Raw genomic sequence first — 27,450 nt, forward strand, 5'->3', positions numbered from 1 at the left:
TGCCCGGAAGCGCTGGCGGAGCGGCCCCGGCTGGGCTGTGTCGCGGAGGGCGAGAGGCGGCGGCGGCCGGGCGGGCACGGCCATGGAGCACATCCGCACCACCAAGGTACTGCCGCCGCCGCGGGACGGCACAGGGGCGGCAGGGAACGGCGGCGGTAACCGTGGGGCCGGGAGGGCCTGCCTGGCTCGGCCCGTCCGCTGCGGGCGAGGGCGTTGTTGTTCTCCCTCCCTCCCTCCTGCCGTTTTGTGGCTGTTCTTCCCCGCGGGGCTCTGGAGCGGCCCGTGCCGCTGGAAGGAGTGGGAGCTCCGGTGGGGAGTTCGGTAGTGCTGCTCCGGAGGGGCCCCGTCTCGGTAATGAGGGGAAGATGCTGAAAATCGTGGTGTAGCGGGGGGTTCTCTGGCGGGGAGAAGCCGTCTGGGAGGGAATTGCACTTGGTTTGTGTGCTCGGGATGTGGCTCCGTGCAGCTTTTCCCAGCTTTGGAGGCAAATCTGTTGTGAAAACAATGCTTCTGTTTTTTCCTATTTTGAAGACTCCGGTGAGTGTTGTTAAGGACTCAAGCCGTCAGTGCATGTGCAATGTGTATTAGGCTATTCAGAAAAATACCAGCTAAGCTGTAGTTGACATTTTGGACTTGCCCTGACTGCAAGGGCTGCTGAAAAGACTGCCCTTCTCTGTTTGGTCCTGGAAATTGTGATTAATTCCTGAACTCGGCAGTCTGATTTTAAAGTAGATTTACTGGTGTGTTTAGAAAAGGAGTGGTCATATTTCGGTTCCAAATGGTGGATATATAACCAGTAATTATATAAAGGAACAGGCTTTTAAATTTTTTGAGTAATAGCTTATATAACTTTTATATAAATGTGTATAGCTCCTTTTATTTTTCATATACATTTGTATGTTTATGTGTGAAACTGGAGGAAGGTCTCTGATGAAGCTGTTCTTAGTGACACTTAAATTCACTGGGTGGAATAATCTTTCACCAAGCTGACAGATGGGAGATAAAGTTTCCGTATCAGCCTGTTTACTTATAAACCTGAAACTCCTTGTTTGGGAACTTTATATTGTATGGTTACAGTAAATAGCTGAGTTCAAAATGATAACTAGACTAAAGCCGAAGTCTCTTGATGAGCAGAGGAGCTGTTGAAGTTTCAAACCTGCAACTGAGACTAGAAAGGCTACAGGTAGCTGACTTCTTTGCATCTGCAAGTAAGTGGTGGTTCTGCACGTTTTTGGGGCCTGAACATAACTTGTAAGATACAAGACTTACTACCTGAAGCAATTATTTTTATAATTCATACAAAAAAATTTATCCGTTCAGAAAACATCAATTTCATGGTTAGAGATAGCATGATTTTTTTTGGTTACAAATGTGATGCTCGCCCAGCTTTTTGTAAACTGTTGATTTATTGAATATCCAGTTGGATTAAAATGCATATAGGCTAGATGGTAATAATTGAGTATTACAGTTATAGGAAGAAAAAAAACCTGAAGTACAACCTGCACTGTAGGTCTTAAAAGTTCAGGTTTTTTGTAGGTTCAAGTTGGATCTCATTCCAGCTGTTCTGAAACATACCTGTGTTTTCTAATCTGATAGCACTCTTGTTTTTTCAATTTATTTGATTAAAGTAATAGTAAAATAAAATTAAAATAACTGTAGTTTTGCACAAGTTAGCTTCTCTGCAGGGCAGCTGTTATCCTTAGGAGAATATGATGAAGTAGGTTTTATACCTCCTCAAACTTCAGTTTGCTCGAAATGTTGATGTTAAAATTCTTCTAGAACTGTCAGCACAGCTACCTGAAATTAATTTCACAAAAAGCTAAACTTTAACTGTCCAACATATTTATGTTGAATAAAGAAGTGAGGTCAACTTAAAAATTGCTTGTGAGACTTTTCTACTAAAGTAGCAACAAATGATGAAACTCAGTTCACAACATGGGATGGAGAAATTACAAATAAGAATATTGTGATTTCGCAATTAATCTTTAAAGTGTTCTTAAAGATATTTTAAAGCAAAATGTGGTAGAAAAGACTGGAAATTCTTCAGTCAAATCTGTTCAAGTGAAAATACTTCTGGGTTTTCTACTGGAGATGGAAAGTTTGCTTGGCTTTACTGCTAAATCCTAAACTTACATTTGCAAGCCTAAAACTTAAATGGGAAAGGGAAAACGCCTTTTAGTTTCAGTGAATGTCATACAAAGTTACAATGAAAAAATCTTGGTAACTGATTTTGCCTTCGGTTAATTGTTCAAATTTAATCCTTTCACTTTCTTAATGCAAGACCTCAGAAGTGTAGTTTCCCCCTTCCTCTCCATTTCAACTTCTCTCCTCTACGAGAACATTCCTTTGGGTTTTTTTTCCTGTTAATATGTAACTCCTAGTCATGATAAATTTTTTGTGAATCTTTGCTTGTAAATACTCTGTATGATCGAGGTCACTGTTCAAATTCTTACTGGTTTAAAAACTCACTAATTTATTAGTGCTAGCTACCGTCAGAATACTGCTTCTGACTACTTAAATGATCCTTGTTTACAAATGTGCTAAAACTTAGTAGCGATCTTCAATCTCTCAAAACCATCATCTTCAAAACTGATGGCTTTTTTCCATGACTGAGGAGTTGCCAAACTTCACAATTAAAAAGCAAAACAAAACCAAAAAAAAAAGCGTATAATTAGCTGAGTACCCATAGAAATGGACTTGAGTGAAGTTTGAATGAATGTGTCATCTATGGAGGCTGAATCTAAATTACATTTCAGTTGTCTTTAAGAAAAGTATACCTACAATTTAGTATTCAGATTCTTGAAGACTTTACGTATGTTTGAGGAAGCTGGAGCACTAATGCCTGCCCTGATCTAACTTTGAGGATAGCTGCCTTGTTACATGAAGGAGAATGAAAGCTCACATGCTAGGATTTTGTTCATTGTGTTGCTGGAACAAAACTGGAGCAGTTTCTGTGCACTTCTCTATTTGCTGGGGAGGTGCAGTGCCAGGTACCTGAGCACTTATTGCTGCAGATCTGCCCAATATGAATTCTCTGTTTTGGCTGTGCTGTATTCACTTATGCTGCTCTATATCTGAGGACTGATACTTTGCTGGTTTCAGCATAGTGTATTTTGAAGTACTGATTGCATGTAGCTTCCAATTTTTTTGCTTTATAAACTGAAATCTATAATATCATAATAATGCTGACTTCTAGTAGATATTTTAATTTCTTCCATTCTATTTTGTATTAACTGGCTTTTTTAAATTGAAAAAACTTTTTTTTTCTGTTTTATATGTGCTTTTAGAGATAAATATGTTTGTACATATGAATTAACTGGCTTAACATCAGCACAGTAGATGTGGGCTTTCCTAGTTACCTCTTCTCAGTGATGGCCTGGCTGGCATGGAAGATTTTGGAGTTCTGCCATTCACTTAATGGTGGCAAAGAGCTTTAACTTGGCATTACTGAGACAGTGCTGCCAAGAAATAGAGGAATGCATGGAGATAAGCCATTTGCCTTTCATGTCGTTGCACACCAAGAATCATGTACTGTGTGCTTCAAATACAGCAAACTTTGGAGCCCGTGAAGTTATAAGCAGCTGATAAAATGCAGGCTATCTAGAAATCACTTTCTTTTGAAATGTTTCCTGTAGGATTGAGTTAATAATGTTGATGGAATACCAGGAGTCATTTGCCCTTGCCAGACTCAAGCTTGAAATATCTGCTTCAAATGCCAGCACAGTCCTTGAATTTCTATGAGTTTTTATAATTATTAATATAATCCTTTCATTTCATTAGAATGTATTTTGAGTATAAGGCAGGGTTATGATATTCTAGATTTTTAAAGTTGAGGATTATGTAAAAGACAGTACATAGCTAGAACTGAAGTCAGGAGAACATAATCTTTATAGCTTTGAGTCTGCAGACAGCTAGTGAAGCATCTTGCTGAGATCAGCTGTTAATTCACTGCTGGCATCTCAAGAACAGGAAATTGTTAGTGTGTATTTACTCTCTTTTGGGGAAGCACCCTAAAAACTTAGTAATTAATAATTCTTTTTTTTTTAATTATATCCTTGTCTCTTTTACTAGTAAATAACAATAGTTGATGTGTATGGAGTAAGTGTTCTGACGAGCCTAGTGTTGTGCCTTCATTATGCACTCTTGTATTGAAACAGGGTGTTTTAACTAGTCAATCTTCTCAAAGCTTGTGTGACCACTCTAGTTTGTCCTGAATAGCCTTGTGTGTGCTGTGTTATGTTTTCTACCATTTTCAGAATTATTGCACAAACTGACAAAGCTTTTGCTAAGTTAGGATTTTACTTTCTGCAAAAATTCAAAATTAAGTTTTGTTCCCCCTCTTCTTTTTTCTTACAGGTAGAGCAAGTGAAATTACTAGATAGGTTCAGCACGAGCAATAAGTCAGTGACGGGAACTCTATACCTTACAGCAACTCATCTGTTATTCATAGATTCAAGCCAGAAAGAGACATGGGTAAGGATAATGATTGCTTGTGGCAAGGGTTCTCCAGATACGTTTGTTCTTCCTGATCTAAGGTTGAATTTGTTTACTAAAACGTTCTTCTTATTTATTCCCTGCACTCTCCTCCTTCATGGTATCATAATAAGTTAACGATTTGCAGATTATACTCTTGCATGACACTGCTGCAGTTGACATCAGGTAATGTTGAAAATGTTCACTTCTGTTCAAGCTGCTGTAATTTTTTCCATAACCTTCACTTGTATTCCTGAGTTAATGTGTGGTGGTTTTCTCTAAATAACTGATTTGCATCGCAATTCAGAGGCAGGAGTGGGAGACTGCTTGATAGTTTAAGTATCAGGTTTAAAATTTCTGTGTTAACTACCTCATAATTAGATTCCATCTAGGTTAAATGAGACAGCAAAAATCTAGGTTTTGGTGAAATATTGAAGATAACATGCACTTTTTTAGAGCAGTAAGCATCTGTTTCTTCAGAAGTATTCATCTCTGGAATAAAACATTTCAGAAGGGACTGCAGCTTCTTGTTGACCAGTACCAATGTTGTACAATCAAAGCTGGCTAGGACAGCAATTCCTGTTAGTTTTTTCTACTCAGTGCCCTGGTGGCACACATGTGGTCATCAAGTTCTGCCTTGCACTGGAGACCAGCTACCTAGCTTGAGTTAGTGCCTTAAGTCTTTCGTCCTCCAGGATGAAATCTTCTTTCCCTGGCTGTGGTTAATTTTTTTTCCCTGTGGGTATATTTGCCTGGATTGTGGTTGTCTGACTAAATGCCTCATGGTGCTTTCAGGAAAATTTATTTTTCTGTTATTCTTGAATACAATGTACAACTTTGTACAAACAAACTGCTGTCCTTTCATACAAAATGGGTTTTTGGGGAGAACATGATTCAGAAACATTATTTGCTTGTGTCTCCCTATGCACTACCTTAAAAGGTTTCATTTTGGGGAAATGAAACCTATACTCAAGAGTACTGCATTTCTGATGATAGTGCAAGTACCAAGTATAATTATCATAATGTCTTCAAGGTATAGTCTCTTTGCAAATGCATATTTGGCAGCATAGTTTTCAGATGTCTGTCAGATTCTGATCAATATTTAAGAGGAGTTGATTGCTTCAGTGAGGTAATTGAAGTTCCATCAAGAACATCTTGTTCTGTTTAGGTAATGTATCTTTGCCTTTCTTCCCACAGTTGAGCAGCTGTTACTTGGCCGTGTATTTACCTAAATCTTGTGTAGATTTGCCACACGGATAAAAATCTAGGGAGGACTTTTTTCTGTCCATTGCTGTGACAGTCTTCTGTTAAAGTGGTCAAAAAGCATTTAGCTGAGAGACTTTCATGTCTACGTGACACAGTATGTAATACAGGAGATGATTTTCTTATCTCCTGTTCATTCTGTAGATGTTAAATACTGGAATTCTAAAATTATCAGGATCTTCTGTATACTTCGAATTTTTTTCCCTGACTTACTTTATTTTTACTTTTTGAAAATTTTGAAGTATGTTCCTGTAGATCCTTACAAAAAACAGATACCCTGTCTGGACACTGCCTAATTAGATATAAGCCTGTCAATTAGCAAAGTTAAAGCAAACTGACCAACCACAGTGGCGTTTTACATCTCACTTTTGCGTTTAGAAGAATATTTACTCTTTCTTACCAACATTAGGTAACACTTAAAAATGACAGAAGGGAATAATTAAATTTTTATCAATTATGGTATCATAACCAAAATGTCGTTCTTGGATTTCTGCTTCTAAATGTATTTCTTTTTATAATCGATGAACAAAATTAGTCAAAATCCGTATTCAGCATTGCATAATGTGTCTTACATCTGCTAATTTGAATAGTATGCTGTTCTTATTTCTCATCAGCGTGCTTACACTGTGAGTTTTTGTATGTCACAGATACTGCATCATCACATAGCTGCAGTGGAAAAACTTCCCTTGACTACTTCTGGCTGCCCCCTTGTCATCCAGTGTAAGAACTTCAGGATAGTTCACTTTGTTGTTCCCAGGGAGAGAGATTGTCATGACATTTATAACTCTTTGCTTCAGCTGTCAAAAACAGGTAATACTTGTCACTGTAAAAGACTTTGCATGGATATATGCATGGATAACAAGTTGACGTGTGTGTGTAAATCCATGGCTCTTGTATTTATTTCTTTAAAAAACATGCATTATGTAAAGTCTTACGTGAATTTAGTGTGTAAAGAATTTTATTGATTAAATATTAATCTACATAAAAATTCAGAAGATGTGTTGTCTGGCTTTTGTAGGTCTCTGATATTCCCTAACAGAATGAAAGATCCCTTTATTTTTTTTTTTTACATTTCTGTCCCTGAATATAAATGCATATAGTCTCGCTTAATTGCGTGTTCCATAGATAAAAAACTACTAAGCAAATACTAAGTTGTTACTAATTTCATGCAGTTTCAAAAATAAAGCTGAAATATTGATGCTAGAATAACACTACTGTTTCAGGTTTACAAAAGACTTCTGTCAGTTAGTATGGCCTTTTGCATTTTATGCTTCGTGTTTAGAACAGTGTAAAATGTCATCTGTGATAAGTGAATACCATATTAGGAAGAACAAAGTTTTTTGAAATCTTTTTTGTTTTAAAGGGAAATTTAAAACTTACTGGTTTTAAAGGTCAGTAGATATAAATTTCAGTTCCTGCCTCTCAAAATAGTTTGTTCTATCAGCTCTTGTGAAGTCTTCTAGTAATTCTTCCTTTTGCCTTGTTCAGTTTTGTCAGTCTTCATTTTGTGACCTGTGCTTTACCCTTATGGCATTAGAAGTGTCTCTTCTGAAATAGGTCAAGTACACTCAAGAAAATTCTCATAACCTACCTCTAAGTATCTGTAACTGTGTCAGTTAACTGTAGGATAGTTGCAGAATAAATATTTGAGGCAGGCCAGGTATCTATTTAGTCTTGCCTCTGTGAATCTTGAAGCCTGAAACTTTCTCTCCATTACATGTTCTTTACTTTTTAGCAAAATATGAAGAACTTTATGCCTTTTCCTATAATCCAAAACAAAATGAATCTGAACAAGTCAAAGGCTGGCAGCTTATTGATCTAGCAGAAGAATATAAAAGAATGGGAGTGCCAAATGCTTACTGGCAGTTGTCTGATGCAAATCGTGATTATAAGGTAAGTGTTGTAATGAAAATATGTTCTGCTCTGAATCTGTTCCTGCTTTATACTCGAATTCTAGGCCTATAGAAAACAGCTTAATACTATGAAATCACTTGGCTTGCAAAGTAGAGAGAGTAAACTGCTTAATCAGTGTGCAATCTCACAACTTTCTAATTTTTCCCAAGTTTTTCCCAAGGCCTCATTGAGAGAGTATGTGTGCATGGATTCTTTGGGGTTGTTTCTTAGAGTATAGTTACCTGTTTGAAGCCCAGCCCCAGTGATTCTGTTGCTCTTCGGCTTTGTGATTTCTCTCTTAACTGAGCAGGATTCTACTTTAGCATTTGCAGTGTTGGGTGATTCCTAGATTAGAATTCATCTTACTTTGTAGTCTGCAAATACAAAAAAATGAGGGAAATAATTCCAGTATTTTATTTGAAACATACTCTTACCATTTCTACTGAAGAATTGCATTCTTGAGACTGAATGCCAGTATGGCAGTACTCTGCTCTGTAACTTAGATACCAGTTTGTACTACTTTATCTGTGGCTCGTCTCCTCGTCTGAGTTATTTACATATATAGAGAGAAACATATTAGTGTTTATCCTTTATTTCTTATTTCACCTAATATCTTTCAAATTGAATGCAATAAAACTAAGATAGGCTTTGTGCCTTGCATGTAAAATTCTTTGTGTATCTGTGTCTTTCAGATTTGTGAAACCTATCCTAGAGAACTTTATGTTCCCAGAACTGCAAGCAAGCCCATAATTGTTGGTAGCTCCAAGTTCAGAAGCAAAGGAAGATTCCCAGTGTTGTCATATTATCATAAAAATAAAGAGGTATAATGTGTCTTCCTTTTACCATAAATGTGCTGAAAAGTATTTCTCAACACTTGGCAGTAGTTCAGGGGTGTAGGTAAGGAGGTTTAAGTACGGTGACTTGTATGAGAATGGTGTGACTCATGGTAACCTTAAATGCAGCTGACACTAGTCGTGCCTAACAGGATGCTGAGTTAAGCTAAGACAGTTTACAAGAAATCCTTAAGTAATCAGTTGATAATCAGTTGAATCTCCTAAAGTTTTCAGAAACTGACATTAAAGTAACTGAAGATAGCTTTCTGTTAAAGGATCTATGTTCCTTGATGTATCAGGAATAAAATCTGTTAGGTCAAAATGGCAGGTAAAAAAACCCAAACAAAACCAACAACAAACCAACAGAAGAATAGAATTGGTTCTCTGAGGAGTTATTTGCAAGGTAAAAAAACCTACAGGATGAGAAATAAGATTTTACAGGGAGTGGTGTAAAGCAGTCTGTCTCAGCTAGGGGGTAATATGGAGAGAGAGAAGGACAATCACCTTGCTGAGTTGAAGAATTTATGAATCATGACTGTGGAACTAGATGGATTTGAAGATAATTACTATTTGCAAGATACCTTCTGGTACCCAATACCTTCTGAAATAGAACATATTATTTAAAATTACTTTACAAAAATTACATTAGATAACATATTGCGCTTGCAATAATAAAGTCATACTTGTGTTAGTAAAACCAAACATAATCCATTTCATGTTAAGGGAATAACTTGCTTTGCTAAAGTGTACTTTTTTCCAACCTATACTTTTTGTGGGTTTTTAGGTCCATTATGTAAACTGATACATTACCTATGTAAATGAGCCTGAAAAAATGTTTTGATAAACCTTTAGATTTAAATTGTAGGTACTGTGTTTGAAGGTCTCCAAGTAATGTGCTTAAAAAGTTGGAATACCTGAACTTTATTCAGTTTAGTGATGTTATCTGCTGAATAAAGCAATTTGTTTCCATGTCTTTTTAGAATTATGCAAGGCATTTCAACTACTGATATTAAACTGATGCTAATTTGTTCTTTGTTTTCTGTGACAGGCTGCAATTTGCAGATGCAGTCAACCTCTCTCAGGTTTCAGTGCCAGGTGCCTGGAAGATGAACACATGTTGCAAGCCATTAGTAAAGCAAATCCTTCAAATCGCTACATGTATGTCATGGATACCAGGCCGAAGGTATGTACTTCAGGTTCTTCAGACAAGGCTCTTTTCCTGGACAGTAGAGTACAGGGATACAGTGTAATTCAGAAAAATTTGGAGTGAAGTATGACTCCCTCATGAGCAAAAATGTTTTAAGGAGAAGGCAAGGCCTCTTTATGGAGGCGTTTAATTACTTGCTTTCTTAAAGGAGTTGAATCTATCTCAGGACTCAGCTAGAATTCACTGAATATGATGCTGAACTTTTGGAGAGGTGCATTTAAAAGTATACTTAAGAAATGAGTAGTTGAGCGGGATCTAATTTTAACTGTTTGAAATGAAATTCATGAAAAGATGAGCTGAGTTGGGGTTTCTTTTGGAATGGGAGGAAGTACTGTGTTCTGTGTAAGTGATCTGTGCAAACTGTCTGTCTTAGCAAGGAAGAAGTAGAGGAAATGCTGTTGTAGTGTTCTGAGGTCACCATAGGGTTAGGGTTTGAGTTAGAAGGGGCCTTAAAGATCACCTAGTTCCAACCCCCCCCTAGCCAGGTTGCCCAGACCTCCATCCAACCTGGCCTTGAACACTACTACCAGGATCCCCAACTTCTCTGGGCAACGTTTTCCAGTGCCTCACCACTATAATTCATCACTGTCTAATTAAATTGGATTACGTTATGTTATTAAGTTGAATTATGTTATGACCTGTGTTGGAATGTGTGGGGTAACTCCTGCTCTTTAAGACCCATTTGCATTTCAGTTGGTACTAATTTCACTCAAATGTCTGAACACAGAAGCTGGAAAAGTCTGAATCTTACTCTTTGCTTTCTAGGTGAATTTTTTGGTAGTGTTTTTGCTCAAAAATGTTTGGAAACAGGTGAAGGTTTGTTGGTGGGAATATGGAGGACAGAATAAGAAATTACTATGCATTATTCAGATATGTCAGCTCTAAATATAGAACTTGGTTTTTATTCATCATCCCTTTCTTAGACTTTAATGCTTTCAAGTTGATTTGTCATGAACTGTATATTAGAATCTGTTTATACTATGTGCTCTTGTGTTTTTTTCCCAATGTCTTCCACTGAAATTGCATGACTTTTGTTTCTTAATTTGATATTTTTATTTCAAGTACTGTTTATCAGTATTTCTATTTTCCTCTTTTAAGCTTAATGCAATGGCAAACAGAGCTGCTGGGAAGGGCTATGAGAATGAAGACAACTACTCTAACATTAGGTTCCAGTTTGTTGGCATTGAAAATATTCATGTGATGAGATCCAGCTTACAAAAACTTCTGGAAGGTATGTTTTAACTGTACTATCATAACGTATATGAAAATAGGATGAGTATTTTTTTGAAGTCTTTAATAATATCTTACACAAGCTGCATTGATATTTCTATATTTTATCCCAACTCTATGTTTAGTACTAGTTTGCTCTGCTCTGTGGTAATGAATTACCTTAAACCTTTACCTTCAAACTGTAAACCCAATGCATGGAGCTGTTTTGAAGAAAATTGAATGGCATGTATGTCTTGAGTGAACTTGGTTAGTATGTCAGTGGCTTGTGGGAAAGACTGCTGTGTTTTCTAAGCACGTGTACAATGTAATGGAAATATACAAAATAGTGTTTGTCTGTACATACATTTTCTTATACAGAATGTCAGTTCTTCAGGGAGCACTTTGGTCCACAGAATTTGCAATGAGCATGTGGTCTGTACGAAACTTGAGCTCTTTGACCTGGTGAGCCACTTCTGTGCTTGTAGGTGTTTGTAGGGAAGGGGGCAGGGAAAATGTGAGCCACTTCACCATGCCACTGCCTGCCTTCTGGTGGTGAAAATGGAGAGTCAGAAGTATGTTCATAATTCCATTAGTATTGTATTTAGGTAAATAGCTGAGAGAAAAATTAAGATGCTTTGTGGAGTACTAATACTGAGGTTAGAATATGGTGGCAGAAGTCTGGGTTCCACACCTGACAATACATGTATAAGTGGTTGGCTTCCAGAAATATGCAAATATATCCAGTCATGGAGAAGGCTTACGCCTGTATGGAAGCCCATGTTGATGAAGACATTCTGGCTACATTAGTCAAGAAATCTCCCAGACTAGTGGTGTAGTCTTACTTCGCTTTGATTGAGCCTGTGTGTGCTGCTAACCTATTCTTCAGGCACTCTGCACAGAATCCTACTGAACTTTGACATTATGTATTTTTCCAGTTATTCCTGCATGTACTTTTTCTAAGGGAAAGATGAGAAGTGTGATCCTGAGCTTCAGTTTTTAGGTTTGGCATAATCCCTCTTTCTTTTACTAATACCTTCAATTCTAAAAAACTCGCTAATAAGTATTGATGGGTTTTTTACTTTTTTAAGAGCCCTGCTCCTGTGTAATAGAGTCTGATGCAGAAATGCATGTCACACACTTAAGCTTCACAGAGTTCATATTCTTAGCCGTTTGACTTAGCATCCCACCAACAGTACTTACTCTGTTTCTGTAGCTTTCTTTAAGGATGGAATATGTTTTAGTTTTTCCTCATGTGGAGAATTGATTTATTTAAACTTGATTGAAACAAAATCATGAGTGATGTCTATTAGTTGTTCTTCAGATCAGATCTTTTGGTAAATGAGCACAATTGTTTTACCTCTGTTCAGTCTGTATAATTCAATAGTTTTGCTGAATGCCACTCTAGAATTAGAATCCTCTTTAGGGGTAGGAAGAACCCTTAAAATTTAGGGACGTATGCAATAATTTACTATTTAGACCCCTGGTTCATCACTTAAAATGAGGAAAATGCCATTTAGCTTCTGTGTACTCGCTTTCCCTGAACATGCTGAACTAAATGTTCTCAAATTAGGAATGTGATATCAATGACCTTGTTTGTTCAAGGGCCATTGTAACTGAGACTGTCCTCAGTTGTTTGGGCTTTTTGTGACAAACAACTGTTATTCTTCTTTGGCATGTGTCTTGCTCCTAGGTTCTGTGTCAGAATTCCTTCAGAATCTAATGATTCCACTTTCAAGTGGAATGTAAGACATAATCCTTCCCAACAAAACTTTCCTAAAATAGTTTTCTTCAGTATGAACATGGCTGCCCCCCTAATGGGCAGACTACAACACTAATGGGAGAATCTTCACATAGGCTAAATTTGTGGCTGTGACATTAAATACAGAGTTCAGGTTTTATATATTCAAAATATAGTACTGCATGTCAGAAAAGATTGAACTCTAATAAGCAAAAAGGTTTTGTGTATGTCAGAGGCAGCATTTCTGCAGGAAATATTTAAGGGAAAGGCTCAGTAATAGCTGCTGTGATCTGTTACGTATATTTTGATGATGGAAGCGTGTTAACTGAGGGCATTTTGTGGGTTTTGTATATGGGGGAAGGGGTTGTTTAGTTTTTTTATTTTTTAAAAAACAACTTCTGCCTGCAACCCACTGTTCTTTAGTCTGCAGGTCTAGTCACTTCTTAAACTGCTGCCTGAGGCAGTAGTGTGAATAAGAACAAATAAGCAAGGGAATGATGAGGTTTTGGGACTTGTAGGGCTTGTGTTTTTTATGATGGCAATCACAGAGTCAAAACTGTCTTGAATTATATTTTTTGTGAAGTAGCTAAACGTCTTAGTGGCACCATAAATCATCTTTGACCCTATAAAAGAGCATAAGGATTTGGAAAATTACTTTTTTTCAGCACGTAAGTGTCAGAACAGTGTCATTGCAATTTCTTTATTTAATCACCAAGTAGTATAAAAATGCCTTTGTTAATTCACAGAAATAGAAACTCTATGGGCTCAACATATGTGTTCCTATCTCTACCTCCATTTATAAAAGTATAGAGATCTAGCTAGAAGAGGGAAATACTAGTGGTGAAATATTTCTGCCAAGCTGAAAATTTTGATCAAAAGCAGATTTTGACAGCAGTATCTGGGTGAAAACAAACTGAGGGCTGGAAGCCTGTTTGTTTTCTAGCTGGAAAGCTTCTGCTTTAAATCATAAGGTACAGAATGTGGGGTGAGCTGCCATGAATAGTGCCTCTAGGCATTGCCTTGTTTGTCTAGTCCCTTCCCTGCAGATGTTTGAATTTCCAGATATTTGACTATTTTTAGTTTCTTTCCTTTACCATAGAGTGCTAGACCTGTTTGTGTGCTATTGTGATTGAACAGGTGTATGGAACCACTGGTGTAGAGAGAATGTGAGCTAGCTGAAAGGATCAAGTAGTTCTCTCCTGATTTCTTCCATGTGCTAGACCTTTCGGAAGTGGAGCTCTTGCCTAATGATGCTCTTTCAAAGACAAGGGAAAACTAACTTGCTTCTACTGATATCTACAGACTAACCTTTAAAATTAGGTCTGGTATCCAGGGGTTTCTTGATGTTTTGTTATCTGATTGCGCTATCGTTTGCTAGGTAGTTTTGTAGATGACAAAGGTTTGTGGGTTTTAGAAAAGGTGCTGCAATACTTGTTTGGAAGCCTGTCTTTGTTCTAGTATTCAGCAGCATTCGGCGCTACAAATCTTCCTGAGCAATGGGGAGTGTACCAAAACTTTGGCTGAAAGCTGAGAAACATCTAGTGCAGATACAGGAAAGCCCTGCGAGGCAGTGGTTCAAGAGTTTATAGCCTTCATTACATCAGGGGCCTTGGATGAATATGAAACTGTGTCACAGAGGGATTTGGTGAATTTTGTTCTCTGCTTTTGCTGCTGACTCACTTCCTTCCATGATCAGAGATAAAGATTATTTTGGAGCTGTTATATCCCTACTGCTGGCTTTCATCTTCAGAGCCTTTTTATTTTCATTGGGGCCCAATAGATTAGAAGCATAAAATCATTTAGGTTGAAAGACTTAAGATCATCGAGACCAACTGTTAAGCTTAGTGGAAAGTAGGCTTCCACTGTGGCAGGGGAGGGTATTTTTGTAGGTGGCAGCCACAAGTACCTTCTCTTAGAATTACACATAGCTGAAGTTATATTAGCCAGCAAATTTTTTTTTTTGTAATTGCCAAAAGTTTGTCATATTTGGACAGTAATGTAACTGTGTAAGTTGCTACTTAAAATTGTACAAGAACCAGGTTATCTGTCTCATGTGAATTGGTAGTTGTCTGTGTGAGAAGCTTTTAGTCTACATTGCTTGGTGCTATGCTGCAAGGCATCTTTTCTTTAACTCGAGTTCTTCCTTGCCCTCTCAGTTGGCATTATTGTTACAGCATCAAAATATGTTACGGAAGAATGGTAGAGATCAGTCAGAAATGTGGTGTGTCAAGTCTGGAGGTAGACAAAATCTCAATGGATTTAATTTCTTCACCGTGTCCTTGTACTGCACTTTATTCTCCTAAGCAGGGTGGAGGTGATGAAACTGGCAGTCTGACTACTCTGAACTGGTATATTGTCTGGATTCAGCTACTTCCTATTAGTAGTAGTAGTCTTTAAGTACTTCTGGTAAGCCTTTGGCATTTGCATTTCCTTCTTTGGTAAGACAAGGGTAAGGCTCCCTGTTGGGGATAACCAGTGGATTTATTGGGAATGTTATTTTGTCAAAAAGACACAGATTTTGCACTTGTGATTACTGTATGTCTACAGAGTTGAATTCTGGATGGAGTTTATTTTGTAGTACCCCTCCCTTAAACCATTTGAGTGGTGGTTTCCTGAAAGATTTCTGATCAACTTACAGCACAGGAGATTAGACACAAAATGCAATTATTCTTCTTTCTACATTGCAGGGTTCACGTAGCTGCAACTGCTTAAGGCTTTTTAACTTCTGGTTTCTTTCAGTCAGTGGCACAAGGGGTTTGTCTGTCAATGACTTCTTGTCTGGTTTGGAGAATTCTGGATGGCTGCGTCACATCAAAGCTGTGGTGGATGCTGCTGTCTTCCTAGTCAAGGTAACTTGCATGCTGCTTCTTTATGTGATAGGAAGTTGACTGGCTACCAGGCAAAATTATGCTTAATGTTATGTAATGTGTAAAATTCTGCAACTGACCTTTTTTGGAGGTAGGTGTTTAGTATATATACTGGTACATTGGATATGCTGGTTTAAGTATTACATGTTTCTTTATGATTGGATTGATTTCTTCATTTCTTTATGCCAGCTAATGTTTTGGGATTTTTTGAATGCTATTTGGTCATCTTGCTGGGAGATAAATGGATTCTTATGATTCCTGGTTCTTTAGGTATTTCTGAAAGGTGTAACCAGTTTGGAGGAGGATGGAACAAACTTATTTAGTGCACCCTGAAAAACAGAGCTCCTGGGGCAGTAATTGCAGAGCAGCCAAAGTGGCTATGCTGACTTCATTTGACTAGGATATGGGACTCTTTATGAGGAATTTGGGGGAACAATTGCCTTTGCTAGGCACTTTCGAAGCCAAGGGCTTGACCTGAGAGGGCTGGGTGAAGAAAAAAACCTGGATCTTTGTTTTTACTAGGTAAAATAACAGGGAGTTAACTGAGTTAAAAGTGGATGATGGTCCTAAAGATGACCCTCACAAACATCTGAGCTAACAGGATTTCATTTGTTAGCTGAAGCTAATAAACATTTCCTAGGCCTTTACTTTTGTGTAGTATAATGACAAAGAAGTATCTTTAAAGATGTGTTGGTGATGTTTTGTTTTTGTAATCTGTACTCTGTAATTTGTAATCTAATTCTTTTTTAGTATAAGTTGCAAGCTTTTCTTGTAAGTTTAGTTTTTATAAGGGAGAGAAAGAGAACTGGGAACCACTGGAGATGTTAGCTTCTGCAAAGGTGGTGGTGGAATTTCTTCTTTGTAAGGAGTTTTCTATACTTCCATGGAGAGATTCCTAGCTTTCTGACGGTTTTAAATTCTTTCCTCATAATAAACATTTTTCTATCTTAGTCAAATAAAATGGCCTATGCTATGAGTTTGGGAAAAAGGTAGCTTTTTTATTTATCTACTAAATTTTGACTTTTGTCTGGAAAAGAACATTCATCAAGAAACAACTGTGTTTTGTAGGCAATAGCGATGGAGAGCGCAAGTGTATTAGTGCACTGCTCAGATGGCTGGGATAGGACTTCCCAAGTTTGCTCTCTTGGAGCTCTCTTACTAGATTCCTATTACAGAACAATCAAAGGATTCATGGTAAGCTAACTGTTGAGCTCTTCCTTGGTAAATAAAAGATGTAAAATGTTTAAGTGTGAAAGGGAGCAGTGTAAACATACTGCCTTTTTTTTGTGCGGTTACAAATCTAAAATGAGATTTGCAGTATACTGATAATCTTTCTTACAGAAATACTTTTTACTGGAAAAAACTTTCTAAAAAACTGAAATACAAATAGCAGATTTCTTTAGGCACCATGCAGAAATGTTGCCATGATTGTCTTTTGCATCCAAAAAAGCCCATTATCTGTGACATAGTCCAAAGTGCTTATGTGAGATAGCAGACGTACTAAATTACAGCAGCTCTGTATTTTATCACTTGTCCCCAAATCAACATTTTTAAAATGTAACAGTGACAACTCCCTCAGTGCCTGAGGATGTTTAAGCAATCTAAATTTCTTCATTTTTCCATAGAGAGGAAGAGGAATTTCGGTATGATTATTCTAAATTTTAAAGCAGGAAAATCAGTAGTGTTCTGCAGTGGCAAGGCAAGGTGTCATGGGGACTCCGTAGGGAGAGTACATAAAACTACTACAATATATTGATTAGAACTGTCACAAATATTACAAGTGATGAAAGTGAAGTTGAAGATGAATTGGAAGAGGACTAAGTTGTGAATAGTGAGAATGTGTGTAATCTTTAGGGAAGTCATTTAGTCTCTTTGGGTTTGTTTACTCCTCACTTTCAATTAGATTTTTGTGAAGACTTCTGCAATGGTCAGATGGTACTGTGTTCCTTTTGGTGCTTGATTCTGTGAAGTGATAAAACAAGCTACTGTTGATATTAACAAGCTTACTGCTCTAAGTGTTAGAAAGATTATATTGTGTGGTTTTATGTAAACTAAGATAGCAGGAAGGAAATACTAAAATTTTTCCTATGCTTTGCCATATTTTGAAAGTTGATAATCTAGTGAAGTCATACATTATGCTTAAAGTGAGTCTGTCTTAAGAGCAATTATCTGATTAGCAAGTTGCTGAACGTTTTTACTAGTTTTGGAAATGAGCTTTGAGAATCTCCGCTGAAAGGCTTCCAAGAAAATAAAGAAGCTATAAAGTGACAAATGGTTGCTCCTACTGTTATTAATTGGACTCAGATTTAATACAATTTAATCAGAATACAAAATAATCAGATTTATTGATACAATATATGGATAACCTGTGGATTTAATACATGTAAGATGTAAGATTGAGTAACATTTTTCATGAGAATTTGGTTTGTTTACCCTCTAGGTCTTGATAGAGAAAGACTGGATCTCTTTTGGGCACAAGTTCTCTGACAGGTAGTTCACTCCTCCAATATAGTAAAATGTATACAGCAAACTGAACTAAGATTGTGGATGTTAAATTTCTAGTAACACTGCGGTAGTTTAGCAGCAAGCTTTTTTCAGTAAACAGTGCACTGTATTCTATTTATTCAAATATGTATTGGATAATTGATTTATATTGTAGACATAAATTTTTAGTACTACTGGTACCCTGCTCTCAAGTGTTGATGACAGCAGCTAGGTCTGCACATATGTATAGACAGTGCAAAACCAGTCTAAGGCTATGTCCCAGCTATTTAGGCAATATGAAACGCTTAGTTTTGATGTCTTTAAAGAAAAGTTTACATTTATGTTTACTTTGATGATGAAGTCACACCTATCTTTAGAAGTCCTATATGTTCAGAGTTCTGTTTTTTCCCTTGATCTGCCTGTCATCAGCTATGACAATAGCCTTTCTGCTATTTACTGCTTATTAATTTGCTTTTAACTGATATACTCCAAAGACTGTGAAAATAATAGACACAAAGGAACTTAACTGTCTTATGTTGCTATTCTGTACTGAATACAAATGTGTGATTACTTATAAGTTAGAAAAACAGGTTAAAAATAGACTTATTCCTATTCCAAAATTGCCCCAGTTCTTGAAGTAAGGTGCTCAATCTCCAAACCAAGGCTAGTGTCTAATTAATGTGCTGTCATTTAAAAACAATTGCAGGTAAGACTTTTTGGATTTCTAACTTAAACCAGTTTCAATCTGTTTATGGAATCTTTTTCAGATGTTGTCAGTTGGATGGTGATCCAAAAGAGATCTCACCAGTGTTCACCCAATTTTTAGAATGTGTGTGGAATCTGACTGAGCAGTTTCCACAAGCCTTTGAGTACAATGAAGTTTTCCTCCTTCAAATCCATGAACATGTCCATTCATGCCAGTTTGGTAATTTCCTTGGAAACTGTGAAAAAGAACGAGAAGAATTAAAGTAAGCAGGCATATTGTAATGTGTCTTTCATTTATTCTGTCAGACTAAGAACTCACGTGAATCTTCATTTTAGGCTCTGAATAGAAATGGAGGCAGGATTGGTAGTACTGAAAATTATGTTGAACTGCATGAGGGAACAGCAGTGCTTCTTGTGCTTTTGCGTTCTGGAGACAGTCTTTCTAATTCTGGGAGAAAATCCCATGCTGATTTTTTGTAGGGAAAGTTAAGGTACCTTTTTTCCTCTTTTTTTTTTTTTTTTCTCCTCTCAAAGTAGGTAAGCTTAAGTTTGAAAATATCACTTCATTCCCTCCCCCAGTCTCTTTTTAGGCAAGCTTAAAATTCTTGCCTGCTCAAGACTAGCCAGTTGGAAGAATTAATAGAGTAGCTTCCAATGTTTTCAGCTGGCAAACTTCTGTAAAGTTTTTGTCAGTTTGTCTCACATTGTATTTTAAAAGCAGTAGTACTTCTAAAATTGGCATTTCTATCCAACATTAGCATATGCCAGGAAGAAGTTGATTTTACTAAGAGCTTTTAATTCAAGACTTCTAAGTATTTCTGGTAACTTTTTCTTTTTTTAAAGATTGATTTATTAGTTGAAGAGCTTCTGGTTTTTTGCTTGCAGTCACTGTGTTGACCTTTATCTCTTTTTGCTTTAAGAGTAAAAGAGAAGACCTACTCCTTGTGGCCATTCCTTTTGGCAGAACAAAAGAAATACCGGAATCCTCTATATAATCCAGACTTTTTGCCAGAACTGAGTCTTTTGGAGCCTAATACAGTATCATTCAATTTTAAGTAAGTTTAAATAAGACACAGTATCTCTTCTTCAATTTTGTCATTATCCTGCATAGTTAAAACTGTCTGCTTCATGCAGGTTTTGGAGAAATATGTACCATCAGTTTGACCGAAGTATGCATCCCAGGCAGTCTGTGCTCAATCTTATAATGAATTTGAGTGAGCAAAATAAACAACTGGAAGAAGACATTAAAGAACTGGAAGCTGTAAGTATTGCAAAATAAGTGTATGTATATGTGACTTCTTGTCTTTCAAATTCACATTTAAAGTTGTAATAATGCTGCTGGCTTTCACGTGAATGTCACTACTGTATGCCTGGCACTTACTCTGTGGAATGTTGACTTTTGACTTCCACTGTGTGCTTCTGTGATGAATGCCAGACTATGCAGCCAACGTTTTGCTCTTAGGCATCATTCTGCTTTACTGATGAACTGAGCTATGTAAAAGTTCTCCCACTATCAAAGCATTACTGAAGATATTTTAATGTAGGTTAAATTTCTGTGAAACTTATCTTGGATAAAAGGGTACCCATCATAGCTACAGCTGTGTTGCTAAACCAAGGAGACTGAAAATGTTTTATTTCCATTATAGCTACTAAAATGGAAGCAGTAAGTATTGTCTTTTTAACTTCATATGCAGGTGCATGCTGTTGTAAGTCACCATAATTATGCGTCATGTACATTGTAATGCTTATTTCAAGACAGGGCTAAATACAGAGATAAGATGTATATAATTGACTTCTAGGTGCTAGTGTAAGCAGCCAGGATAGGCTGTATCTGATTTTATTCTAGTATGACTTAGTGGCTTTTAATTGATATTTCTGTTATAGTCAGTTAAGGTGCTGAAACTTCAAAATAATATGTTTTAAGGAATGCAAAAGTCTTCTGATTATCAGTTTTACTACTTGTGACTGGCTAGAAAGGTAACACACTCCTGTTTGTTATGTTGGAGGGAGAAGGGGGAAGCACAGGTTTTCTAGGAGGGAAGATTTTATTAAACTGATCCTACTGTAATGTAATGAATGCAGGTCATTTAACCTTATACTGTTTCAAATCTTAATTGTATATTTAAAAGTTTTTATACAATTGAAGCAATAAGATGAAAACTCAAGATGAAGCAATCTAAAGAATAAGCAAGATATAAAGTGAAGTCTCAGTTTTGAATTTTCTAGAACCTCATTCCAAGATAACTTCACCTGAGCCCACATTTCTCACTTGAGTGATGAAGAGATGTATTTGTTTGAAATCTTGATGTAGACTTTGCTACTACTGTTTCCATCTTCAAAAAGTTGATATCAAGAAACACCAAAGTCTTATGGACTTAGTCTCCATTCTAATAGAACACAAATACACCAACAAACAAATCTGTTCAGTTAATTAGTGCAAGCTCCCAGTTATTGGGTGAGTGAATTCGAATTAAAAACAAAATGAAAACAAACAAATAAAAAACCCAAACCACACAACTGAAAAAACCCTTAATCCAAATCTTTCCTATTCTCTTGCTCATGCTTGCAGGATAGGTCCTTTTTTCCAGTCCTGCTTTTCAGTTGACATGTTTTAGTGTATTCCTGCATTTGAACAAAGCGTATTAGTATTTTTTGGATCTGAAGTCTTTTGGCAGGTTTTTAGGAAGGATATATAAGGCCTAGGTATCAAACTGCTATGTCTTTAACAGACTCATAATCTACTTATTAGCAAGTTTCATCTACTTACCAGTTACTGTTAGCAAGCTCCCTGCTTGTTAATTGGCAGGCAACCTTTCTGCCTTCTGCTCACCTACAAATTTTAAGCAAGCAGTGCTTGCAGCATCTGCTGTGGAGAATAATGTAATATCCAGTGGCCTAACACTTAACATGACTGTTACATATCTAGCCTAGGGTATGTCATACAGGATTCTGTAGATGCTGAGTTGGCCAGCAAGAGAAGGGGATTCACCTCCTTTTGAAGCAGAATGTTATCAGTAAAGAGTCATGCCCACTGTTAGTAACTATTCTCTGTATTTCAGAAAATAAAGCAGAGAAACGGGCAGTTAGATGTGGTCCTTGTGAAGGAACATCAGCAGTCTGCTCATCCTGCCCCCGTGGCACTGAAGACCCCTCCATGCTTCAAGAAGGAGCAGCCGCCGATCCCTGGGAATGAGACCGTGAGAACTATAGAGGGCAGCAACACAGCAGACAATCGTTACAGTGAGCTTGTGTCCGAGTTCTCCAAAGCTGAGCCTGCTGTTGTCAGCTTGGAGTACGGAGTGGCCAGGATGACCTGCTAATTAAAATCTGGCACTGTGCTCTTCTTGACTGATTGAATGGAGAGATGGATTATTTTGAGGATGGGTCTCTGCTGCATGACCAAAACGTGATTTGTATATCAGCAAGTTTTGTTAATGTAGGCTAGAACAGCATGCTAGTCGTCAAGTGTTTGCTGTTCTTTCAAGGGAAAAAAAAGGTCTAGTTGTCTTGGTAAAAGAAACGGGCATTTGGTAAGTAGTGACTAAAAATCAAGGAATGGTATGTCTTTGGACTTAGGTCAGTTTGCACTAAATTGATTAAAATAGTAATATTACTTTATTCATTATAGGAAACCACAGGTGTTCTTTCACAAACTGATTTGATTTGGACAAGAAAACTTGAACTTTCTATTTTAAGGACTGAAGCTACATGTATATATCGCATTAGATATGAATATGTATACCCTTGTTTAATGTCATCCAGTACTAAATTCAGTGTATTAAGTGCCATGGAAAAGTATGACACATTTCAAATCATAAATAGTTGGCCTTAAACCTGTCAGATCAATTATATTGTTCTTTACTACTGCAGTCTACCTGGCTCTGTTTACATTGTATTTGCTCAAATTTTTATATCCTTAAAAGTGGACTGAATATAAGGAATGAAGCATGCCTATGCTGGCACAGCCTTTCAGCAAATAGCTATATGAATGTTAACTTACCACTTAAGACTGTTTTGTCTTCCATTTCCTCTGTTGTGTAAAATATAATAGATTGCCCTGATTTTCCTCTCTGGCAGCTCAGTAGATGGAGCATCACTGAAGCTACAGGTTGTCTGACCTCAAATGGTTTCATTTGGGCACAAGGTGTTTATGTGTAGAATAAGACATGTCACATAAGAAAACAAAACTTAGCTAATAACTCAATAGTCAGATTCTTTTAGATTATTTACTGTGTGCTGTGCAGTTGTTCAAGTTCCAAGACTGCAAACAGAACTTCTGGAAATGTAGTCAACTGATACTGTTCCCAAGTGGGGAAAAAAAAAAAATCATTCATGTGTCTGAAGCTCATGAGAAACTGAGTGTCTCCTAAATGTTTCATTAGAAGAAAATTTTGGTTATTAGTGAGAAGCTCTTTTCATCTTGTAAAAACTTGTTCAACCTGTGCATATTGTGAATAACTTCAGTATCATCTGGAGATTCTTATGTAATTGGAGAGAGGAGAAAAACTTCTAGCAGGATGCAGTAGAGATCATGGGACATAAGAAAAAAAGGGGGAAACTTACAGTTTGTAAGCTTAATTAGGTATCTCTTATTTTCTAGTAAGAGAGAAGGTTTTTGCTGAAGTTTGTATCATGATAGATTTTCTGAGCACATAACAGAATAAGGAAGAAAAATGTTGATGCCCAGTTCTTAAATTATAACTTTGGGTATTAAGACCTCTAGGTATGACGTTAGATTAATGCTACTGACCTTTTATCTCTTGATTTAAATAATTTTTGGTTTCAAGTGAAAATAAGTCTATTCTCATCCTAATCCCTGTGTTTTGTCAAAATTACTGGCGTGCTACATAATTTGATATGCAGCATTTCCCTCTGCACTGTATTGGACCCAGGACTCTGTTAGCAAGGCCAGTATAGGTCACGGTCAAGTTGCACTTGTGAAGCTGTCTGGGAGAAATTAGCTGTGACGCTTGTATTTGGCTATTGATTCACCCGTTTCACTAATTTGTTTTTTAAAAGCCTTTTGGTGTAAATAAAGGTTCGTAAGTATTTTTATTCCAAAAGGCATAAGCATATAGTGTCATATTTAAAATACATTATCCAGTTATTTAAACACATTTAGAATTTCTCCACTACAGATTTTGATAGTTTTCATGTTTGCACAAGTGGTGCCTTACAGGGTTGCAACAAGAGAGGTTTTTGTGCCTTGTTATTTATTGTCTCCCCTCCTCCCTCACCTTCTGTATTAACTTTGTTCTGTGGTTTTTCTTTGGAAAAACATCTTGTATATTAAGCCTGTATTATATCACAAACAAACTTATCACTGAGAATATAGGTGTTATCAAGTTGTACTTGTGGGGGTTTTTTTTATATTTAGCTGCTCTGGTGTGCCATGTACACTTTTCATATTTATTGTTTAGAGTTTATGGACTCAAAATATTATATTAAGCTTTTTTGCAAATATCGCTGTATTTTGTTTTTACTTTAACATCCATCTGAGTAACCCTGTATACAAGGCTTTTGGAGAAATCTGTTGCCTTTCAGTACTGTTATAGTGAGTTCATTTCAGTCTTCCAGTCCTTTTAATTGGCAGAGTTCACTTCTTAGCAAAAGGAATCAGAATGCCATTTTATTTTAAATCAAGGTAGGCATGTTAGGTCACTTTCAAAATGTTACAAAACTGTCTGCTTAGGCACCAAACCTATTTCTCTGTCAAATAATACAATACTTCCTGATCTTAAGTAAATATTTTACTCCAGTTAATATGTGAATAGTGTTTTATCAGGCTGTTCTGTAGAGCAGCCATCTTGGGAGGTTCAGATGGCTCTGCCAACTCAACTCCCAGGGTCACCAGTGAGAAAAGTTCCAGCAGAGAGGCATCTGTCTCTTCTTATTTGCTGTTCAGGCTTAAGCCAAAACTACCTAAAGCACATGGGACCTGTGGTGAAGTGAATAGATCGTAGTGAAGTGAGCTCCAACAGAAAGCTTGGCAGGATGGCCAGGACTGAGCGCAGTGGGGCTGTTCTGTGTCCTTTGAGAAGGGTTTAAAAAACATCAAGTTGACTAAAAAACTGTGGCAGTAGCCTAGGAGCAGAAATAATTTTAATTCTTATTTCAGTGGATGAGCTTGTCTTCATCATGAATATGCTGCTCCAGGAGCAGTTACAATACTGTAAGGTGCCTCATACAGATCAAAATAATGTGCAGAACTCTCTCTTTCAAGCTGTGACACTAGTTTGTAGTTGATTGGTGTGCTCAACAGTTGCTTGAGAATATAATGTTCCAGACAGAAAATTGGTACAGTTGATTCTGCTCCATAGGTTGCAAGACTTTGGCACTTGTCAATTCTGCGCTTCATCTTCAGGAGATCTCCATGAAGTCTTTGGGTTTCTATATTTTGCGCTGTGCCTGATCTTTTTTCTTTTAGTGAACCAAGCTGATAGTCTCACCTGAGAACTTATTTCATTTTGTACTCCAGGCAATTTAAAATATTTATTTCGCTAGTACCGAAAGAGTTGGGCTTATTTTTTGGGAGGCTTGTTGGTGTCACAAGGTATTCTTCCATACAAGTTTAAATATCCAACAGTTCTATTTTGTAGGACGACTGCCAAATCAGACTAAGAAATTAATTAGGCAACACTGAACTGAGCCTGTGCATTTTCTACACATGTCCAATTACTAGTGACCTAAATCTAGGGCAAAAGCCTGAAGTCTGGAGAGTCCACTTAGAGAACTGGAACAGCAGTCCTTCCATAAAACTGCACATTCCTATGTGGAACAAATGCTCTAGAATAATGGTGGTGTAGAAGGAAAGCTATCACAAACTGTGACAGTTTGATGTGTCTCTTCCACAGGATAAGCATGCCAAAGAATGCCTTGCTGGGAAAGGTGATATGCTCTTCCTCTCTAGTTGCTGTTTTCCTGAGGCCTTTTGATACAGTAACACATCAGCAAATCTCCGAGAATTTACTACTCCCATTCTATTAAACTGAGCACATAACTGGATGCTCAGTTGGGCTGAAGTGGGACTAGGGTAGCTTAACTTAACTACTGTCCTCTTAAGGAAGTGACATAAATAATAGAAGGAAGTTCAATGTTAAAATAGCACAGGACGCATGCTGTCAACATCTGTTCTTTAGAGTCCTGCCCTGCTCTTGAGCAAGTGTGACTAGCATGAGGGCCTCGTGTAAGCATGATTGCTTTTAGTTAGTTTAAAGATAATCTGATTTCAAACTAGATCATCCCTCCAGTGGTATTTATAGATCTGTAGGTCAGAACCTAAAGGCTGCTCTTAAAACTCCTCTTTATTTGCTAATAGTTCTAAACCTGTAACTGATCACAGGCTAAGTGTACTGGTTGTGAAACCTATATTAACCTTTAGAATTAGATCCTTAGGCTGAAGTCTGCTTTGACTTGCTGTCACCGTTTATGCCACACTTTCCTTCTGGTGTTGCTTATTGTGGTGCTAGATGTCTGCCGGATGTAACGGGCTTCTTAATGCTTTGGATGTTTCAATAACCTGAAAGTACTGCAGCTTTCTTCCACTACTCTGAAGGCTCAGATCAGCCTCAGTGAACAGTGTGAGTGAGCTCATGTTTGATCTAGTTAGCTTGACCTGCCTACATGTTAAATTGCATTCAAAATCAGCATGGCATCATAATTCAATAGCGCAACTTCTGTATGCACAATAGACTTAAGGAAAAGGGGGATCCTTTTCACAGCATGTAGCAAGGAACAGGACACTGCAGGGTTATGACTCATAAAGTAGAAGAAGTAGAGCTGTTTTGATGTCCAGCAGCAGTTCAGGGACTCGAGATGGAAGGTCAGAAGCATGCTGCTTCTGAGATCAGTTTCCAGGTCCCAGAGAATTCAGTGACCTGGTCTGTTAAAAACTTGCAGCTGAGCAGTTCTGCACTGACATCAAGCAACAGAAAATATATATGGATCTGTGTTTCTTGATTTACTTGCTTCATGTAATAAATGTCCTGATGGTAACTTTGGAGTGCAATATTTTGTTTATTCTTGTTTGTATTTTAAGGTCAGTTGCATACCATTTAAAATTAAGTGAGATTACAGTTTTGGCACAAACTATAGGTGTTATCCATCTTAATGACAAGATTAGCATGTACATATCTTGTGCTTTGTATCTCTGCATATATTTCTTCTGAATGCTTTTCTTGCAAGCAGGCAGCCCTGGTGAAGTCCCATGCTGCCCCACCAAGGCATTCCTCCTTACTTAGCATTACAGATTGGTTTCCTTGCTCTGTCTTACTATTATTCTTCAGTCTTACAGTTTATCTTTACAGCTGTCTGTTGGCAATGTCCCCTGGCAAGCATCTTTCCATCGAAGAAAAAGGGTTTGTTGTTTTTCTGTCTCTCAGGAATTTTTACCCCTGAACTAGTGAACTTGAAAAATAGTGCTTACTCTCCCCTTTGGGGCTTCTGAGTGCCTGTTGACTTCCACAGTCAGTTTGCTTACACATTTTAACTTCAGACATGGCTATTTAGAAATAAAACATTTAGTCAAACGTTAGATGTGACAAAGGGAGAGAAAACTTTTCATTGTAATGTATCTGGAAAGACTGGCTGTTTCACTAGCATTTATTGCTCTATGTAATGCTCTCTGTAGAAGTCATTTATCTGTGTGCTGGAATCATGTTTGATGTATATTCCTGGAGAAACTTTAGCAAATGGAGTTTTGTAACAAGTATTTTATTTGTACGTGTTTTCAAAATCCATAAAGCTTAAAATAAAATGATCTTAATATTGTCAATCTAA

General features: G+C 37.2%; 1 protein-coding gene across 1 annotated transcript; it reads left to right on the top strand.

Annotated features, from left to right (window-relative positions):
• Positions 1 to 27,450, top strand: MTMR6 (myotubularin related protein 6). The gene is made up of 14 exons (XM_017831594.1): positions 1 to 106; positions 4,357 to 4,473; positions 6,384 to 6,546; positions 7,472 to 7,629; positions 8,322 to 8,450; positions 9,511 to 9,645; positions 10,768 to 10,900; positions 15,356 to 15,465; positions 16,552 to 16,677; positions 17,924 to 17,973; positions 18,735 to 18,935; positions 19,593 to 19,727; positions 19,807 to 19,933; positions 21,732 to 27,450. Exons 1-14 carry the CDS (start codon positions 83 to 85, stop codon positions 21,990 to 21,992), a joined length of 1,869 nt encoding a protein of 622 aa, XP_017687083.1. The 5' UTR covers positions 1 to 82; the 3' UTR covers positions 21,993 to 27,450.

The sequence above is a fragment of the Lepidothrix coronata genome, unplaced genomic scaffold, assembly GCF_001604755.1.
Source record: "Lepidothrix coronata isolate B3197 unplaced genomic scaffold, Lepidothrix_coronata-1.0 Scaffold193, whole genome shotgun sequence".
NCBI classification, from domain to species: domain Eukaryota; kingdom Metazoa; phylum Chordata; class Aves; order Passeriformes; family Pipridae; genus Lepidothrix; species Lepidothrix coronata.